Source organism: Acanthochromis polyacanthus, chromosome 2 (assembly GCF_021347895.1).
Source record: "Acanthochromis polyacanthus isolate Apoly-LR-REF ecotype Palm Island chromosome 2, KAUST_Apoly_ChrSc, whole genome shotgun sequence".
In the NCBI taxonomy this organism is placed as follows: domain Eukaryota; kingdom Metazoa; phylum Chordata; class Actinopteri; family Pomacentridae; genus Acanthochromis; species Acanthochromis polyacanthus.
Genome location: NC_067114.1, coordinates 8,645,570 through 8,664,803, shown reverse-complemented (window position 1 = coordinate 8,664,803; position 19,234 = coordinate 8,645,570). Strand labels below are relative to the sequence as shown.

The window sequence follows — 19,234 nt, the reverse complement described above, 5'->3', positions numbered from 1 at the left end:
ACAATTGTCGTGTTATTCTTAAAAAGAATTATTCTTACAACCTACTTTATACCTGTTAGTCTTAGTCTTAGTTTTTCTGGATTGCAATTATTAATTCTAGTCTGGCTTCAAAGCTGAAGTCATTAAAATAAACATTTTATAGTTGGCAAACTATATTATTTTGTCTTGAAATCATGTGTACCAGGTCATGAATGTGACTGTGACTGTAGCTTGGTTTTTGGTTATTATTTGTGATGATATTTGAGCTAGTGAATCCTCACCTGCTTTTTCAAGGTGATCAAAGTTTATGAGTTCAATGCAAGCCAACTTTTTTGCGGGACAAATGCAGCATGTAATATGGTTTATGGTTTGTCATGTTGTTAGTCAGTAGCAAAATGTATTTATCGAAAATAAGATCTTTGATGTTTTAATGATAATCCCCAGACATCTTTGGGATCAGTTTACAATACAATGTATTTAGAAAAGTTTCTCACCTTCATGCAGCAACTTTCCCCATTATTTGTACACACAGTAGCTCTGAACAGTCTCCAAAGAATACTTCATACAATGATTAGAATTTATAGGATTATTAAATATATTATATGATATTGATGGTATTTATTATCATTGACACATGAGGCTGTTGGTCACTTAAATCTACATCAATGTCTCTATCCTTTTCCTTTTTCACTTTCCGACAGTTTTGTCTTTTTCGTTCTTGAACTCAGTCACCTGAGTATGCAAATTTCAGCTCATTTATTCTGAGGTGAATCTGGTCACCTTAGTGCGTTTCTATCACATCACCGCTTACGTCAGCCTCTCGCTCCTTCCATCTCGCTCTCTAATGTCCTCTCAGATTGCAAGATCACTGTCTAACAGTGTAATTGTAAAAAACAAATTCTGTCCTCATGTCTGCAAAAAGACACGCTCATCATGGTACAATTTAGGCCACCGGGTTTCAGTGTCCTCTCCACCGCCCTTATCTTAAGAACTTAAGCTTTGCTGTTTTGCATGGTTTTTGTAGAGAGATAAAAGGAAAGTAAACTTGACCTGATTCCACATTCGTACCTGCACGCTGTCTCATGCTAAGTGTCCTGTGATGTTACTGTAACTGCCTCTCCTCCACGTTATATAACATGATAAATGTGATTCCCAGTGGGATCAGGCCACTAATACTCGGGAGCAAATGTGGAAAAATGCTGAAATGGTTTCCCAGCAGCTTGTATAAGTGCTGAGGCTGTAAATATTACATCAGCGAGCTGAGTGCATTTCAGTCACACTGAACCCCATTAAACTCACAAATGAAGTGTTCCCAAACACATTTATTATTGCCAAATCTGAAGCAATCACCACTGATGAAGTATGCACTACTGATACAACTCTGTACAGTGATTCAACGTCAGCACGATAATTATCACTTCTTTTCTTACACATAATCAACAATAACCAGGATGCTGTTGATTTCAGGCTCTGCAGTAGAAAAATAATGACAGTTTTTTTGCTGAAAAGTCCAAAATGGCTGTAAGTTTGTACATCTAATGTATTCATTCATTCATTCACTCTATGAGGTTCAAACATGTTAGCATCTTTGTTTTCTACTCCAACAACATTACCAACACCCATTATTATTAAAAATGCGCCCACGAATATGCACCGGATTGTCAATCAGTTAGCTTTAAAGAAATAGTTCAGCATCTTGGGATGTGCTCTGGTTCATGCAGCTATAGTCAGGAAACATTAGCACAAAGCCTGTAAAGAGGGAAACACTTAGCTGGGTTCTGCCGTTTAAAGCTGATTATTTAGCACATTACATCTGGCTTGTAAGACAGAAAATTACATATAAAAATGAACATTTATGATAATACTGGTGTCATATACAAATTGGGAAGGGCCAGACTTGTTTTATTATGTATGGGGGTATACACTACCCATCAAAAGTTTGGACACACACTCTCATTCATTTGACTGGCAGTGTGTAATGCATTAATTAGTGAGCTTAAGAATTAATGGTAATCAGATTTTTTCTTTAACATTTGGACAGAGCCAGGGTAGCTGTTTTCCTCTTGTTTCCAGGCTTTATGGTAAGCTCAGATAGCTTCATATTTATTAAGTAGATACAACTGTCCAATTAATCTTTCCAGCAAGCAATCAGCAAGAGCGCAAATAATTATACAACTATTTCTTTGTTGGGCACTTTATGGTTAATAGGACAACGTATTTTTGTTTTTGCTATTATCCAATGCAATCGCTGTTAATAGATTCATAAAATAAATCAATTTAGAGACACTAATGGCAAGAATAGCATCTTCTTCCACTGGTTGTTCTGACCTGTTTATCAGTTTTCTTGCTATCAAAGGCCCAGTTAAGACAGAATTACATGAATTGTGACTATTTTATCATGAATGATAATATAGCCATTTCATGCATCAAACTGCTCTTCAACTTCATGTAGCTATATATAATTATACTGTCAAACTGTACAATACACACGACTCATAAGTGACAGATCATCTTATGTTACAAGTACATTTCACCCTGAAAAGATAGGCACAGTATGAGGGTCTGCTGTAATCATTACGCTTTTTAGACTACATCTTAGCGGTTGGTGTCCCATTCGTTTAGTCAGTACTGCAATACACATTATTCTTCCATTTGCCAACAAAAATAACCAAACGTTAAAAAGAAATGCTGTACAAAACAATAATATCTGACATATAGCACAATTTAAATGGCTTAACTAATGAGGTGCATTTCTAATTGTTGAGGCAGATTTCCATATTAACAGGCTGAAATTAAATGTTTAAAAATACATATGTGCAATGCCACAGAATAAAATCAATGGCACAAACTGTTCCCTTAACCAAAACGTGTAGTCCACATTATTCCAAAGAGAAGGAGGTACATGATCTCTAAACATTAATCAACACTGATTTAAAATATATATCTTAACTGTGCGGTTGTGGTTGTCAGTAAAACTACTGCAGATACAGTAGGTTTTTAGCTGAAGCTGTTGAAAGACTCATAAAAGTCCTCTGATGTAAAGCTTCAAGACAGAGGTTTGATGATAGAGGAAGGGGAAACAAGGAGACCAGAGCAGAGGATGAGGTTTGTTGAGGCAGTAATATAGCTACACAGACCTGCAGTTTTTCAGATAATTGCCCTTTCCATTTTGATCTACAGTTTGTGTGTTTGGTCCAGACCTGAAAGCTGTTATCATGCAATGCATAGGTGTCCTGTAGGTTTGTCTGTCCATAGACACACTGCAGAGATTCTAAACTTGGCTTCTGCTAACAAATCACAGTTCAGATTACATTACAATTGATAAAATTGTTGAATAGTTAGGGGACATGCAGTCATCAGCTTTTTGCAGAAAGTTAGATAGGGAATATTTTACCGTTCTCACAGATGTACAGTGCATATGAAGCTTGACTCGGGAAACGTTTAGCTTAGCATAAATACTGGAAATAGGGGGAAACTGCTAGCTTGACTTTGTTTTAGGATAGCACTGTCTGCCTGCCAGCACCTCTGAACCTCATTAGGTTGTTACATTCACCAAATGATTATTTCTTGGTTGACTTTTTCTATTTCTTGGCTATAATCTCATATAGCAAGACCATGCTCTAGTAGTGAAAACAACACTCTGTAAAATAGTCTAACCACACCTCATTTGTATTTGATGATGTTCACTAAAATAGTGATGGGGGAATTGTTTTGGTGGGACATTTACATACACCGAATTGTAAATGAAATGGAGAGTTCCCCCCCAAAAAAGTACTTCACTGCTGCATAATCCAAACCATCATCGGCAAAAACTTTAAATTTTCAGTGTGTGTGCAGCTGCTCTGAGGTTGTTTTTGTTGTTTTCCATATTGAAGGAAATTCTGAAAATTGTAACATGTAGATAGTGGAAGGAGGGAAGAAATCTGTGTGAAATGTACGGCCAATGACAGACTTATAACCTACATCCAGTGAGTCAGATTAATGTCCTCCCAGAATGGTTACCTGGCAACTGTCCCATACCCGCAAATAGTTTGGAACACCAATCCCCGAAAAAGTTTTTGAACTTCAGAGGTGCTTGAGGAAAGATTTTAGTCTTCTTGGACAACACCAGATTAACAGTTTCCTTAAATCTGGCCTTTATACAAAGCAAAGCTAAGCTAGGCTAAACTTTATATTTACAGTACGAATATGAGGGGAGCATCTATTTTCTCAGGCAGAAAGAGATTCAGCATATTTCTCAAAAATTCTAATCATTCCAAGTCAAACTTTGGTCCACAGCCACAAGACATATGTGTGTTCATGCTGAATGAATGAATATATCCCTCAGAGGGGTGTACCATGAAGCAAGTTTGACGTAGCTCGGCTTTCTTTGTGGTAGCTTAGATTTGACCCTTCTTCTGAACCAAAGAGTTCAATGGCGTGCTGCTTACTTCAATCAAGAGGAGCTCATTGTTATAATCAAAAGCTATGAGGTATATAAAAATGTGTTACGGCAAAAAGGGCCGTTACTGCAAATGATGCAAGAGAGGAATGTTGGTATGAACTGTTATTTTACCACATAGTGCACTCTCAATCCCCGCTGCTTATTTCTAACATAACGTCTGCACATTAAAGCTCTTAAATTTTAAATTAAATATAATATTCAAAAAGTGCCTTTAAGTCTGACACTGTCTCATAATGGAGGATATCACTTTAATTTTGAATAAAACTAATAGACTAAACAGTTTTCTAAGCTATGTTCTATCAGCAACAGCACCAGCAGTGGAAAAGAGAGTATAAAACACTTTAATGTGTTTTCTGCATTACAAACTAAATACATGTAGTTTTCTGTGGCAACGCAACGCATACGGTTTGCACTGCTGTAACTGCTTGGCTTCATTCAGTGGCTTTACGAACAGACTGCTCAACAGGTTTGCAGATTTAACAGAATCTCTCACCTGAGCAACTGTATCGCTCATATTGAGCAGTCAGGAAACTAACTGGTGAAAGGGAGGCGCTTCTCGTAGCTGATTTATGTCTGAATCTCTCAACAGAACCTACTCCAGAGCAGTTAGTTGTGCAGCATCAGTTGCCATGGTGATCTAGCAGGTTACAATAGAGTCACCTTAGTGGCTTTAGGCTCAACATACTTCGCTAACTCATTAATCTGGCTTCATGATGCACCCCTCAGGTCTTCTCCCCATGTGGAGGGGATTGATCTCGCTGGAAGAGCAGGGTCACGCCCTTCCTGAAGCGGTGGTCCCTGACACTGTAGATAATCACATTACAGCAACTGTTCCCTGTCAGAATCCAGAAGGCAAAAAAGGAAAAATTACACCAGGTGTATCCCACCACATTTCCGAGCACAAACACTGCGATGGGGGAGAAAGATGCTGTGAAAGCGAATGTTAATATGCCTATTGTCTTGGCAGCTTTGATGTCTGAGAAGGAGGGCCTGTGAGGGCATCCTCCGCCTCCTCCTCCTCCAGCTCCTCCTGCATCACTCAGACTCCCCTCTGAGAGCAGTTTACGCTTTCGAGAGTACCGCCGGATGCTAGTGAAGGACACAATATTAACTGCTAATGTGCCGCCGAGCAGGGTGAAGTCAAACGCTGGGAATAAGAGCAAAATGTTGGCATCAGGTGGCAGCTGGCTTCCAAATAGTAGGGGGGTGTAGTTACACATACGGCTGCACTCATTGTACTCCAAAGTGAAGTTTCTGCTGAAGATGAGCGGCGCAAGAGCCAGCAGGAAGCTGGCAGCCCACGAGAGCAGGATGAGGAGCAGAGTTCGCCTTCGGGTCACCAAGGCGTCTTTGTGCAGAGGCCTCAGAATGGCCACGCTGCGCTCCAGGGTCATCAGGAAGATGGTGCTGATGGAGACAAAAGTGCATCCAGCAAACACGGGACCAATCAGCATGCAGGGCTGCCAAGGGCTCACTATTCCACTGATGGAGGAGGAGGTGGCCGAGGAGGTTCCCTGGTACCAGATGGGAGGAGCGCTGGTCACCATCAGAGAGATTTCAGTGTAGACAGAGAAAGGAACCACGAGGACACCGACCATCATGTCTGCTATGGCCAGAGACACTGTCAGAGAGAGACAAGAAGAAAAAGAGAGCGATAGGGGTGTATTCAGCCTTATTTCTTGCTGATATATCTTTCTTTTACCAAAAGTGGAATGAAATTACATTTATTAAGCTTTTTTAATTTAAGATAAACTAATATTTTAGAATAAACATGACAGAAGTAAATTTATAATTACATTTTGACAGTGACTTGTGGGCACATTTTCATTAAGATGCACTAGATACACTGTAAAAATATCCTTACAAAATTGGAAAATCTAGCATCAAGAGTGCCAAAAAAGTACACTAAAAAACAGTGAGCATACAGCCATTCTTTGTACCCTAAATATAGAATTTAGCTGTTATTAGACGGTTAGAGCCCTACCTTATCATGATAATTATTGTAATTTAATGAAAAAACTGAGAGAAAAAACTTTAAATAACTCCCTTTTAATGAAAGGCTTATGATGCAAATCTACAGATTATACCTGAAGGATAACAGAAAAGTTCTTAAAATATATTAGAATTTTCCTTAAAAATACAAGAAAAGCTGTATTTTGTCATGACAAAATACCTTCAGTACAAAAATGGTAGCTAAGTTACCATTAAATACTTGTAAAAAAAAAAAAAAAAAAAGCTTCACTTGTGGACATTATGTACAGTTTTGGCATGATCTTTATGGTCAAGATGTTTTGTGATTTTAGTAGGTTTCTGTAATTGAACAAAATGGAAAATCTGTGAAATTACAGTTAATTGCAATAAAATAAAACACAGGTAAGAAAATACAGAAAATGTGTTATTATTATTACTAATCTTAAGCGGGGTCAGCACTGTATTAAATGACCAAGATGTTCCTATATTTTTCAAATTAGATCTCAGAAACTCTTTGGTGTTGACAGGTTTGGAAAGTCTACTTTAGCAATAATGCATTTTATAGAAATAGGAACTTCAACAATTATCCATTTTTCTGTTTCTGGTTTTCACTGTAAATTCCACAAGCAAATCAACCTTGATTTAGACTTGAATGTTTTATTTAATTCACTCATTTTCTTCACTCAGTTTCTTGTACCAACAAACACTAGGGGGCAAAGTGGTTCACAATATTTACCTTTCAAATATCCCTGTGGTGTTCTCGACTGCCTCGTTTGCACAAAGACCGTAAGCGTGACCACATTTCCAACCACGATGGCAAACGCCAGGCTGACCATGAACACCACGGCCAGGGTGCGGTTGAGAAACCCACAGCAGCAGAGAGTACAGAGAGGAGCCAGTGACTGGTCCGACCCGAGTCCAGCCCGAGCAGCTGCAGTCAGGTTGAACGGACAGTCGGTGGTCAGCGGCAGAGCTGCTGTACTTCCAGCAACACTGATGTTGGGAAGCAGAGCAGTCATGGCCCAGGCTGGACTGGTTTTATCCCTTGTGACGTGTTGGTGGTAGGGCCGCTCAGGAAACCATGTTCTGGACTTGAAAACTATCCTAGTGAAACCAAAAGAAAAAGTGGAGTTAAAGCCACTTGAAATAGCGATCCAATCATGGAGGAAGCAGCATAAGTTTCTGTATGTCATTAATCTGCATATCAAACAGTGTCACAACTTTCTCTCACTCTTCCATCAAGCAGCCAGTAAATCATCCACGAGCCTTCCTCGTCAATCTGGAGTCTTCACACCTCCTCCGTCGCACATTTCAGCTTCTAATTTTGCCAATTTAAAATCCCCCTGGACAAACAACACCTTCAAAACTCCTTCCCTCCAACTGTCATTAATGTTGTAATTATTTATAAAGTTATGAAACTGCGAAGGACATTTCAAGCCATAAATTTCACATGAGCGCAACTACTATACAACAGGAAAAACATTGATTTGGTTTTTCCCCCCAAGGAACAGAACCCAGTTGATTTGGTTTTATACAGGCTGAACTGGTTCAAATCAACCCTGTCTACGCTAAAAGACACAACACCTTTCTGTATCTTCAAACGGCAGAAAGTTATAGATTCTCCTAATACAGGTTTTGCACAAAATGATATTAAAATGTTATTTATGTGATCTGAAGAGTATTTCAGCGGCATGATTGTTCACACTAAGTGGTAGTCAAAACAGCAAACGTTTCTACCTCTGCATGCTTCAATATTCATGTTCACTTATATTAACACACTCTCTAGGCATTTTGGAAAATTAATTTCTAGTAAACATTGTGTAAATAGTCTCAAATTTGATATATTAACCATATGCGCAAATGTAGTAATTATCAGCTTATAACTTTTGGAAGCCGTTAATTTCAGACCAAATGCACAATATGCTTTATAACTATTTATTTATTTATTTTCGACATTTTCCCTTTATTTTGTGACCATGTGCTCAAACCACTCGCTTATCGAGTCGTCCTGATTATGTTCTGCATCTTTGCTGCTTACTGTCGTCTTATGTAATTTTCATGGTGTCACACGGAACTTTGTGTCAAACATCAACTCATCACATCCTCTTATTATGTGTCTGAAGGATACGAAAAACACTCCACTAAGGTAGAGAAGTGGTTTGTTTACTCATGTTATGCGGCCTTTTGCGCAGAAAAAGAAATGATGGACTGTATTTTTTACTTTTTTTGTCTTTGACTGTTGAATATGAATTCTAAATTTTATTCATTGTGTTCCGGTTACATGCTGTTCTTGCGCCCTGACACTGCTGGAAACACCTCAGTGTTAGTGTCGGCGCCCATGCTGAAACTTTAAGTTCAGTACTAAATGTCTCTTTCAGCTGACAACCAAATACACAGGGTATTCAATCATTTATGCTGTTCGCTAGGCTACAGGAAGGTACACACATCCAAGAAAGCAAAGTGTAACAGGAAGGGACGTATTCAGACCAGAACAAAACCAAATCCCATTTTCACAGTGTAGCTGTCGCTGCTCGAACACAGTCAACTAAAACGTAACAGCTCTCGGACTGGAAACCCTTTGAGTACTATGAGCAGAGAATTAGCTTCAGTATCATGAGAGCTTCTTGGGATGCAGTTAAAAAAACACGTGTGTGCGTTCTGTGACCAGCTTATTGTTCAGGTTTTTAATGAAGGTGGAACTGCATGTGAAAGGACCTCAAAGCTTGTCCGCCTTTGTAACTTCTTTGCATATGATTGATCACTTTGAATATGAATATCAATCGGAATTCAAAGACACTGATGGTGAGCCCACTTGGGAATTATCTACACAGGGAGCCAGGGTTAGATGTTATTTATATAACCCAGCGAACCTTTCTTGTTTCTGTATCATGTGTTAGTTCAACGATAAGAGCACAAAAAAATAACTGATGATCTAAAACTGAAATCCTTTATTTTTTAACATTAGCACCAGCAACATAAGCATTATTATACCATACCTTTAAACAGAACTCACCGAGTGCTCTTTTAATGGTAATAACGAGCAAAAATGCACTTCTGGTAACAATCGCAGCTTCCAGAATGTGTCTGTATGTCAGCTCTGTGTGTTGTTGAGTATCATAAGAAATTCTGTACATTTACCACGGAGTAACAATTCACTTTATGCTAATCTTTAGGCCTGTCAGGTTCTAGATGACAGTGACATTTAACCTTATCTCTTGAGTAAATTATAAATTGGCCTTCCTCATTATTTGAGGTTGTACATCCTCTGTTATCTGGTAACAAGGTGAAAATAGCTTCAGAGTAATTACACGGGAGACTCGTTCCCCTGAACTCCCAACTCTGGTGCAGATTCTTTTTTTTTTCCCCCCTCTGACACACAAGTTGGTTCAACGGGACTGAGATGAACCTGCCTCCACAATCTTCAGGCGACAAACCAATATACTGATACCATGTTTTTCACTGTGACAAAAACACTCTAATATTGCTTGAATATTGTTTCTAATGCTTCATTCAGGCTGCACAGTGTCTCGGTGGTTAGCGCTGTCACAGCTCGAAGATTGCTGGTTGGATGGGGTGTTTCTGTGTGGACATGTTCTCCCTGTGCATGCGTGGGTTTTCACCGGATAGATTAAATGATCATTCTACATTGTCCATAGGTGTAAATGTTTGTCTCTATGTGTAGCCCTGTGATAGACTGGCAACCTGTCCATGTGTCCCCTGCCATCACCCAAAGTCAGCTGGGATAAGCTCCTCATGAACCTAATGAGGATCAAATGGTGTATAGTTAATAGATAGATGCTTTATTCATTTTTGTTGTATTACCTTTGTTTCTATGCGTTTCCATAAACTACAATGCGACCATCATGTTCATCCATCATTTGGATACTGGTAAAACAATTTACCACAAGAGGGCATCCCTTTAACCCTCATATTGTCCTTACCAAAAAATGTTGTTGTGTTGTCTGAAAAAGGTCCAAAAATTCAGAAAAAAATTCCCCAAATTTCTAAAAATTTGCAAAATCTTCAGGAATAAAATTCCTGAAAGTTTCCCTCAAAAGTTTTATTTTTTTTAAATAAAAAATCCCCAAATTTTTGACAGCAAAATTCACTGGATTTTGGTAGATTTTTTTTCTGAATTTTTTTAAAACATTTTTTTTATTTGTTTTTTTTTTTCACCAAAAAATGTTAAAAAATTTCCGAAGAAGTTTTGAAAATGTGGAAATTTTCACTGTGAATTTTTTTTTTTTTCCACATTTTTAAAACTTTAAAACGGGTCAATTTGACCCGTAAGGACAACAGGAGGGTTAAAACTGTGTCTGGTAGAGATGAATGAGCTGTATGGGAGTTTTGTTTAGAATGTCTTTTAGACTTCTGATTTCTTTAAAACATATTCTTTCTGTGCCTTCATGATCCTTGGTAGTTTCTGTGTTGTTCTGCTATGTTGGATTATTGTGCTGTCAACCTGCCCGTGTCTTATTTTTTGTAAAGATTCTGTATTATAGCAGTTTCAGATCTCCATTCCCCCATTTCTTTGTATTCTTTTCTCTTAATCATCATTTCAGCTTCCTGAGTCTGGTTCTCTGTTATTCTCTTTAGTCCTGATTCAGAGCTTCATCTGAGTCCAGTTTGTCCATGTCTTGTCTTCTTCCATTTACTGCTTGCACTATAGAGCTATTCATTGAACTAAAAGATTTTTTCAGTTAAAGGTAATTGCTAGATATGTTACATTTATGTCAGTGGATGCAGTCACAAGGAGGTGGTTGTTTTGGATAAAGCACAGGACTGTGACTGAGTCTGGGGAGCATCCACACTCCGTCTGTGGTTAGTTTTAGACAACAGGAGTTCCTTGGTTATTGCTCAAAAGACTGGATTCAAATAAATGATATATGACACATTTTATCTCAAGTCACGGCAGCCAGCAGACCACAGTCTGCCCTGTCAGAGCCTCAACACAGATATATTGTAGTTTAATATTGCTGTGGTCGCTTAAAGCGGATTGTGTATTGCAAGAATGAATAATAATATTTCAGTATCAAAACTTGTCATATTTTCCTGTTCTGTTAATAGAAAACTCAGTGGTTGGCTTCATGTGTCCTTCAGAACATATTTGCTGCTGCAAATCAGTTGTCTAAAAATGTAATTTATAGGGAAGAGGGTTGTCATTTGGGGCTGCACAGTGGTTAGCACTTTCGCCTTGCAGCAAGAAGATCCCTGGTTCAAATCCCGGGGTGGGCCTGGGATCTTTCTGCATGGAGTTTGCATGTTCTCCCTGTGCATGCGTGGGTTTTCTCCGGGCACTCCGGCTTCCTCCCACAGTCCAAAAATATGCTGAGGTTAATTGATTACTCTAAATTGCCCGTAGGCGTGAATATGAGTGTGATTGTTTGTCTGTATATGTAGCCCTGCGACAGACTGGCGACCTGTCCAGGGTGTCCCCTGCCTTCACCCGAGTCAGCTGGGATGGGCTCCAGCACCCCCCGCGACCCTAATGAGGATAAAGCAGTGTATAGAGAGTGGATGGATGGGTTGTCATTTTCTGTAGTTTCTCCTTGTTATTATGATATTCCTGAGCTCCCCAGAGGACCCTTCTGCTCCCAGCATATCTTCATGCAACGCTGTCATCATCATGCCCACATAGCATGAAGCCTAATAGTCTGTCTTACTGCCTCAGGTGAAAATGCAGAGACTCAGATGATTTCCTGATTGCCTGATTACTGCCACTGTCCCTATCTATGCTGTTAGCTTGGTATTCACTTCCCATCACACCAGCATTCAGAGAAGACGCCATGAAATGATGTGTCTTTCTGAGGCGTAATTTCATGCTGTAGGCTGTGAGTCTTGTTCTCCAGGAAGCAGTGACATCCATGTACAATGCACAGCTGAGGCTGTCCAGGAACTAGTCCTTGTGTTTCATTAAAATTGATTTTACTTCTTCATTGTTTGAGATCCCTGTAATTTATGTGTAAAAGTAATAAGAATTGCTGAATCTTTTTCTTTTAAATGATTAGAGCTGTGAACTCTGAAACCTTAAACAGAAATGTTTAGCAGACTTCTTATCAATTTCTGGTGAAGCGAACTGTATGAAATTACTTTTTAAGGTAATCTGACTTCTTAGCAACCTTTTAAGATTGCAACTTTCTTATTTTTATACTTTTCTTATTTTACATCCAGCAGCAGCACAATAATCCTGGTCACGGCCAGTTAACAGCCTTTTTGATCTGTGTTAGGTCTCTACCTTCTATTCAGTTAAATATCTGGCTCTTTAGCTGCTAAATACACCAATATGTTCACCAGCTATAAACATCTATTTGCCGTTTGCAAAGGGAGCAAAGTATACTTGCTGAAAATGCCCAAAAATTACAATATTAAAGCATTGACTGTTGATGAAAACAGTAATAGAAAGAAAGTAACTTGCTATAAAACTTGATTAAGCTACAGATTCACATGATATTTCATTAGCATGAGCGACCTCGTTCACAGTGTTACGCTTGTTTTCATATCACTAGATAACAGTGCTGCAGTTGCCATACACAGATATATATTGTAAGAATAGTATATTAAACATTTTACATTCAGACATGCAGAAAATACACATGTTGCTGAGTGTAACAGTATTGTCCTCTACTATTCTGTGTTTTCTTCATGCTTCTTGCTAAACGTTTACTTTGCCCCTAACTCTCACTAACTCCCATTTCATCAAGGCCAATATTTCCATCATGAAAGGATCTTTTGAATACCTGAAGTACTTCAAATGGGTGACAGGGGAAAGCATAGTATCTCTGCGTCAGAGTGCAGCCTTGATTCTGCTTCAGCGTTTTATAAGTGCGTTACGTTATCTATGAATCATGCAGTGTAAATGAGGACATCAAAAATAAATCATGAAATAAATGTCTTCATTCTCCACATTTAACACAATCAGTTTGTAAAATGAATGGCATGTGGAACATCTTTAGGCAATTTGTAGACTTGAACTGAAGACTTCTCTTACGATAATTTTGCTTGATGGTGCTGGTGGTAAAACAAAAGGAAAATTATTTTTGGGAGAAAGGACGATGAACCTCATTAAGGGGCTTTTTGCTGTTACCTTGAGTGAAGATGACAGGCGGAAGTCTTCCCTGTGGCAACACCTCAGGTGTAGTGAAGCAAGCAGCTGACAGCAAAAACAACACAAACGCACACACGCAAACACACAACTGTTAGAGAAATCCAAGCATCTTCAAATGTACTTCAGAATCAGAGAGATTTACCTGTGATTTGTGCATGGGGAAAATGAAATACTGCACACTACAATATCTGAAGCTGTAAATAGTCCACTCTTATATGAAACCTTTTAACCTTAGCTGGTTCTACAGGGTGTTTCTCATTCAACCATCCCACGTCTATATGCTGGTACTTCTTGGATAACAGAAGATGATGACGGTTTGTCATTTGAGACGGTGTTGGCTTTTATACACTGTGTTCTGATTTCTCTCTCAAAATAACAAGAAGGCTCTTTTTAGTGTCTCAGCAGTTGAGATGAGCTTGAGATTATAAACTAGAGGTAGACCAGTTGGTTTCCTGCATTGTACCCATAGATGTACACACAGTCCTAACTGGAGTATGTGATGATATAGAAGACAACATAAAAACAAAGTTACAATTGCTAAGTGAGTTTATGAATGTTTATTCACAATAGACATCACATGTAATAATATCCATGGCAAGTGTAAGTCATATTCATTGGCTGGTGACACCCTTTTTTGAGTTAGAGCTGAAAGTTTAGTCAAATAGTGCAGAGCTGTCTTAAAGTGTGATATGTCTCTGCTCTAAAATTTCTGTTGCCCCCTCCAGAAAGGAATGTAATGTCACGTTTCTAGTGCAAATAATGGGGGGGCCCACAGGGTTGCTAGTTCGATCCTTGGCCTGGAGAACTCATGTCGAGGTGTCCCTGAGCAAGACACCAAACCAAATACCGTTTATCATTTTTAACTTCTCCCTCTTGAAAAACACTGCACTAGTATCTCATTCAAAGCTGAACAAAAGCAAACACAACAGTCAGGATGTTTTATGTTAAGGAGAGGGAGTCTGAAATTTCCTTAAACTAAATTTAACAAGAGTCTACAGCTGTACTAATAAATGTGCATGGAATTAGGCAAAAAGGCAAACTGACTCATGAGGAACAGCCCTTAAATATGTCATCTAGGAACCACAGGTGTTTTTACAAAGTCCGGTCAATCCAGACAGACACATTTCTAGAGCAATAAAGTAAATTGTAGGGCCAAATTATGCCTTCCACAACTGTCCCCATAATACAAATTTTGTCATCTGCTCAAGTCAGTGATGGTCTGTACAAACCTCTCTGCAGATGTCTGATGCAGTCCAGAATTCATGGCTGTTTTGAGTGTACACAGTGCAAATGCTCATTATGAGAGGAAAGTCTTCTAAGAGACTCTCTACCAGCTACACATTTTAAATTCATCTTTTAAAGAGTGGATTAAAGGCCAGACATCATGCCGAAACACAATGAGAATGTCTAAACTATCCACAAGTCCTGTGCTGTGTCCACCAACTGTCCTTTGCATGCCTCTGACAGTCTGTTCTCCAGTTCAGGCTTCAGTTCAGAACTGGAGAAGCTTCTTGGATGAGAGTTGGAGCATCCTCAGAAACCAAAAAGAAAACTCCAGTTGTCTTCTACTGGAGATCTTAGGATTACCATCAGTTGAAAGACTGAGAATCAGACGCTGACACGGTGTTATAGCCACATCTGTTCTCAGCTACTGCATCCTGTAAATATGTCAAAGCCGCAAGAAGCCTTTCAGACACACCCAGGGAAGTTCTGTGTGTTTTTCTGTATTCAGTATGAGGGGCAATACAACTGTCAGCGACAGACCGACTCATACTGATTGTAGTATGATTATGTCTGTGCACAGGGATGCGAAACAGTGAATTGGCCTTTAATAAGTCACTTCTCACTGACTTCCTGAACCAAGTGTTCATCAGCTTTCATACTAAACGGGGCCCTTTTAATGATGCTTAAACTTCCTTGCTCTCTGAGAATGTTGTGCTGAAGCAGCTCTGTTTAGTTTGGGGTTCATGTATGCAGTGAATTTCCTTTGACAGGGCTGTGTCCCTGAGTGACAGATTAAGGGGGACCGTAGGGGCCTGGCCGGGGCTCTCAGGCCAGGTCGGCCGACGCACACAAGGGTCATCTGCAGTAAAAACACACAGAGCCACCCGAGGCCAAATGCCACAGCACATGAGACGAAAGACGACTTTCTCTTCACATCTGGGCCTGTCATCCTGTCTGTGTTTGTTTCATGTTTGTCAGAGAAGTGCACAGCCAACGCATTCATCCACACACAAACAGGGGCATGTTGTTTCATCTTTGTTTGTGTTAGAGCCTTCATTACATCTGTGGGATTATTCTTTGTTTTTTCTCACTGCGTTTGTACTTGCTGTACGTCAGCCTACCAGCAGTTTGCCTACTGATCAGAGACACATAGCATTATTAAGATTCCTTAATAGTTACACTTAAACTTTTTAGTAAAGCCTTCAAGCTACTGTGAAAATATTGTTTAGATGTTTGATACCAAGGATAAAAATCTGGTGTACATGTAGGTATCAGCAAAGAAGTACAGAAAACAATGAAACGTAATTGTGTAGTTTTTAAAAACATAAACATAACAACTAAAAATTAAAAAACGTATAGTTTATAGTTGCGAAACCATTTTCCTTCCCAGTCTCGTTCTAATGTAACAGTAATGGAATGACTGAATAAATGATTGATTGAATGAATGAGATCATTTTGAAAATTAATCATAATAATGGCAAAGATTGTTGTCACTTCATTTCCACTAAATTTACATTTATACGCTGTAATTTCTAAAGTACTAGCTGAAAAAATACAGCACAATTTGTTTTCTTAGTCCATCTATTTAGTCTTGTCACTTTCCCTGTAACTGTTGTTGAAGTGAGAATGTTGAGCATCGTCGGTGTAAGCCCTGAATAACTAAACGGTAAATTATGGACAGCAGTCAGATTCAGCTTTTCCTTCTTTTGTGCGTACATGCCTACTCTTTCTGTGTCTCAGTCTAAATTAGTGACTGCTTATGGATGTGACACCCACTTCACCTTCCTCAGTTAGCAGCTGCTGCATGTCCGAGCGATCGAAATCTGAGCAGGAATCCACGTGACAGTTTTATTCTCACATTCAAAGTGTTTTAAACTGATTCATACCTGGGAAATAAGCAGTTTAAATATTATTTCAATGGAAGTAATCTCTTCATTGAATCTCAAATAAACTGACCAGAAAAAGAAAAATTATCTCCAAACTGCACTTTTTTAGCTTTGGGTCTAAACAGAGAACTAAGAACATGATCATGCAGACATGAAGAATAAGAACTGTATGTTGCATTTTATTTAGAATAAACTTCTTATGTTTCCTGATGGATCAACATTAAATAAAGCCAATTACTGAAACAACAGCTGTGTAAAATGCAATTCAAATTCATATGCATGCTGATGTGAACTAGTCAGCGTTTGTATAGATTAAGAAACAAAACATGACAGAATGCAGTGTGTCTATTTAAAGTGATGGATGTATCTCTTGGAAAAGCATTGCTCATTAACAGCCACTTAATGTGTTTTAAAGATCTATAGTGCTGTGTTTTGTTTAACACACCAGATACACTCAACTTGAAGCAACAATATAAGAGCTTTCATTTCCAAAGATGTGCAGTGCTTTAGTTTTCATAACGTCATATTCTGCAAACTGCAAATTAATATAATTAAAAGCTTTAAAAGCAAATTAATTACTCATACACAAGTGCATGTTGTGAGTGCAGCCTCATACAAATCCATTTTAATAAAAGAAATATGCAAAAATGGTTTATCTTCTTAAACATGAAAATCAGCTGTCACCTTAATGCCACTAATAATAATAATAATAATAATAATAAAAATAATATTAATAATAATAAGTCAGGTGGAAAAATCTTACCGGCATTTCCACTCTTCTGGACCACAGAGCACTCTTTGCAGGTCGATCGCAGGAACACAATCCAGTAATAAATGCTGAATTAGTGGAAGTAAAATCCAGTTAAAAAGCCTCCAGTGCAGAAGAAAAGTGGTCTGTAGTCCTCATCATTCCTTCTCCTGAGGAGCTCACATTAAGCTCAAAGCCTCTGACTCTCTCCGGCTCTCTGTCCCTGTGATTCAGCCTCTTTCCTCTCCCTCCTGCTTCTCCCTCTCTTTGTATTGAGCGCTCAGCCTCCAGTCCCCACTTCACTGCTTCCCCCTCTGCCAACCCTCAGTCTTTATCACATGCACACACTTTCCCCCTCAAGCTTCAAGGTAAAGTCCACAGAGGCGTTTTACTCTCCTTTCATTTTCTTCCCTCCCACGTCCGCTTCCTCTTTTCTTCTCCTTGGTTGTCCAACTCTGAGCATCAGTCTTGGAGCTCTCATCATTGTTGAGCTCTTATTTTGTGTCCAAACTTCGTTATATTAATTTAACTCTTCGCTCTCACAGTCTTTGTCCTCATATTTTCGCGTCTTCTTCTATTAGCTGTACAGCTTCACCTTTTTGACTTTTCACGTGTCTAGATTGCCAAAAATGCTTGGGATTTGCATGTCTATGCTGTGAAAGCAGACATGGAAATGAAGCCAGAGAATACATCTATCCTGTCATTTGCCCAGCTTTGGCCCTGTTGGCCTTGGCCTGTGTGCGCAGCTTTCATTTCATCTAGCATGAAGGTCACATCCCTCCCCCAACTACAGCACTGAAGTGAGACCTCTGGCCTCAGACCCACTGGACAACATGCTGAAGGACACATCCCTGATTTGCTCTCACTTTAGTAATGTCTCTAAGCAAAAATCTCGCTCAGACAAGCTGAAGTCATTTAACAGCAAATACAGTGTCATTAAAATAGAAGCTGAAGTTTACATCCTGCTGCATAAAAGCTGAGGAAATGTTGATGAGGTTGGAGCAAAGGAACAAACAGCAGTGCTGAGCAGCATTATGTAACTTAATCCTCAAGGGTTTTGTAAACCTGCCAAATAAATAACTATATGTCGCATGCTATGCTTTCCAACACGATACAGCCTGATTTCTGGTTGATTGCGTTTGGGGGCCCAGCAGCCTGAGCGATAATGCTACAGCACGGTCGGCGACGCATATCTACAGCCTGCTGCCAAAATAACCTCTGGTAGGAGTCATGGTATGAATAATGGAAAACAAAACAGGCAATGCTTACCTGAGTGAATTCTCTCTCTAAAGTGACAGTTTCATTTTTCACATGTGTGAACGGTCAAGGTCCCGACGGGGTCGAAGATGTTTAAATGCAAGTCTGGTCACATCTCGACAGTCTGATTTCAAAATAAAGGTTCCAGTAAAACAGCACAAAGGTCACCATGGTCCCAATATTAAAATGCTGCTGAGCAGGTGGAATATTTACCATGTGCACTGTTAATTTACATTATGACTATGCTGACATTTACGAAGAACCACTCTAAATCCACCAATTTAGCTTTGGTCGTTTGAACAAATATCAACCTCATAGTGGTGGAAGATGAAAAGTCAGATGACCACCAAAGTCTCAGCAGCTCATCCTCTGGGGAACATGAATTTCTGTGCATTTTCTTGGTAGTGCATGATAATTTTAGAGTCTTGAAATCAGCATGGCTAGGAAACAGGTGTTTATATTTTATTTCTGTGTAGTCTTTTCTTGATGAAGTGAAGTTGAAGCACTGATGGTTAGAGAAGAGATTTATTTTTCTAAATTAGCAGCTTCTGATCCAGTTAAGAGTTCACTCACCTCAGGTCATTGAAGATGCCTTAGGAACACAGCCACCATAAAAATGA

The 19,234-nt window shown here is 39.1% G+C and overlaps 1 protein-coding gene across 3 annotated transcripts; it reads right to left on the bottom strand.

The window, feature by feature from the left end:
• Positions 1-1,286: 1,286 nt before the first annotated feature.
• LOC110956026 (adenosine receptor A3-like) lies at positions 1,287-19,020 on the bottom strand. Of its 3 annotated transcripts, XM_051944787.1 has the most exons (4): positions 17,373-19,020; positions 13,479-13,544; positions 7,131-7,498; positions 1,287-6,044 (listed from the first exon to the last, which is right to left on the bottom strand). In XM_051944787.1, exons 3-4 carry the CDS (start codon positions 7,411-7,413, stop codon positions 5,146-5,148), a joined length of 1,182 nt encoding a protein of 393 aa, XP_051800747.1. In that variant the 5' UTR covers positions 7,414-7,498; positions 13,479-13,544; positions 17,373-19,020; the 3' UTR covers positions 1,287-5,145. The 3 variants fall into 3 exon arrangements, with proteins under 3 accessions (XP_051800747.1, XP_051800756.1, XP_022056945.1); XM_051944796.1 differs by lacking the exon at positions 13,479-13,544; XM_022201253.2 differs by lacking the exon at positions 17,373-19,020 and having other exon boundaries at positions 13,479-17,302.
• Between the last annotated feature and the right edge of the window lie 214 nt (positions 19,021-19,234).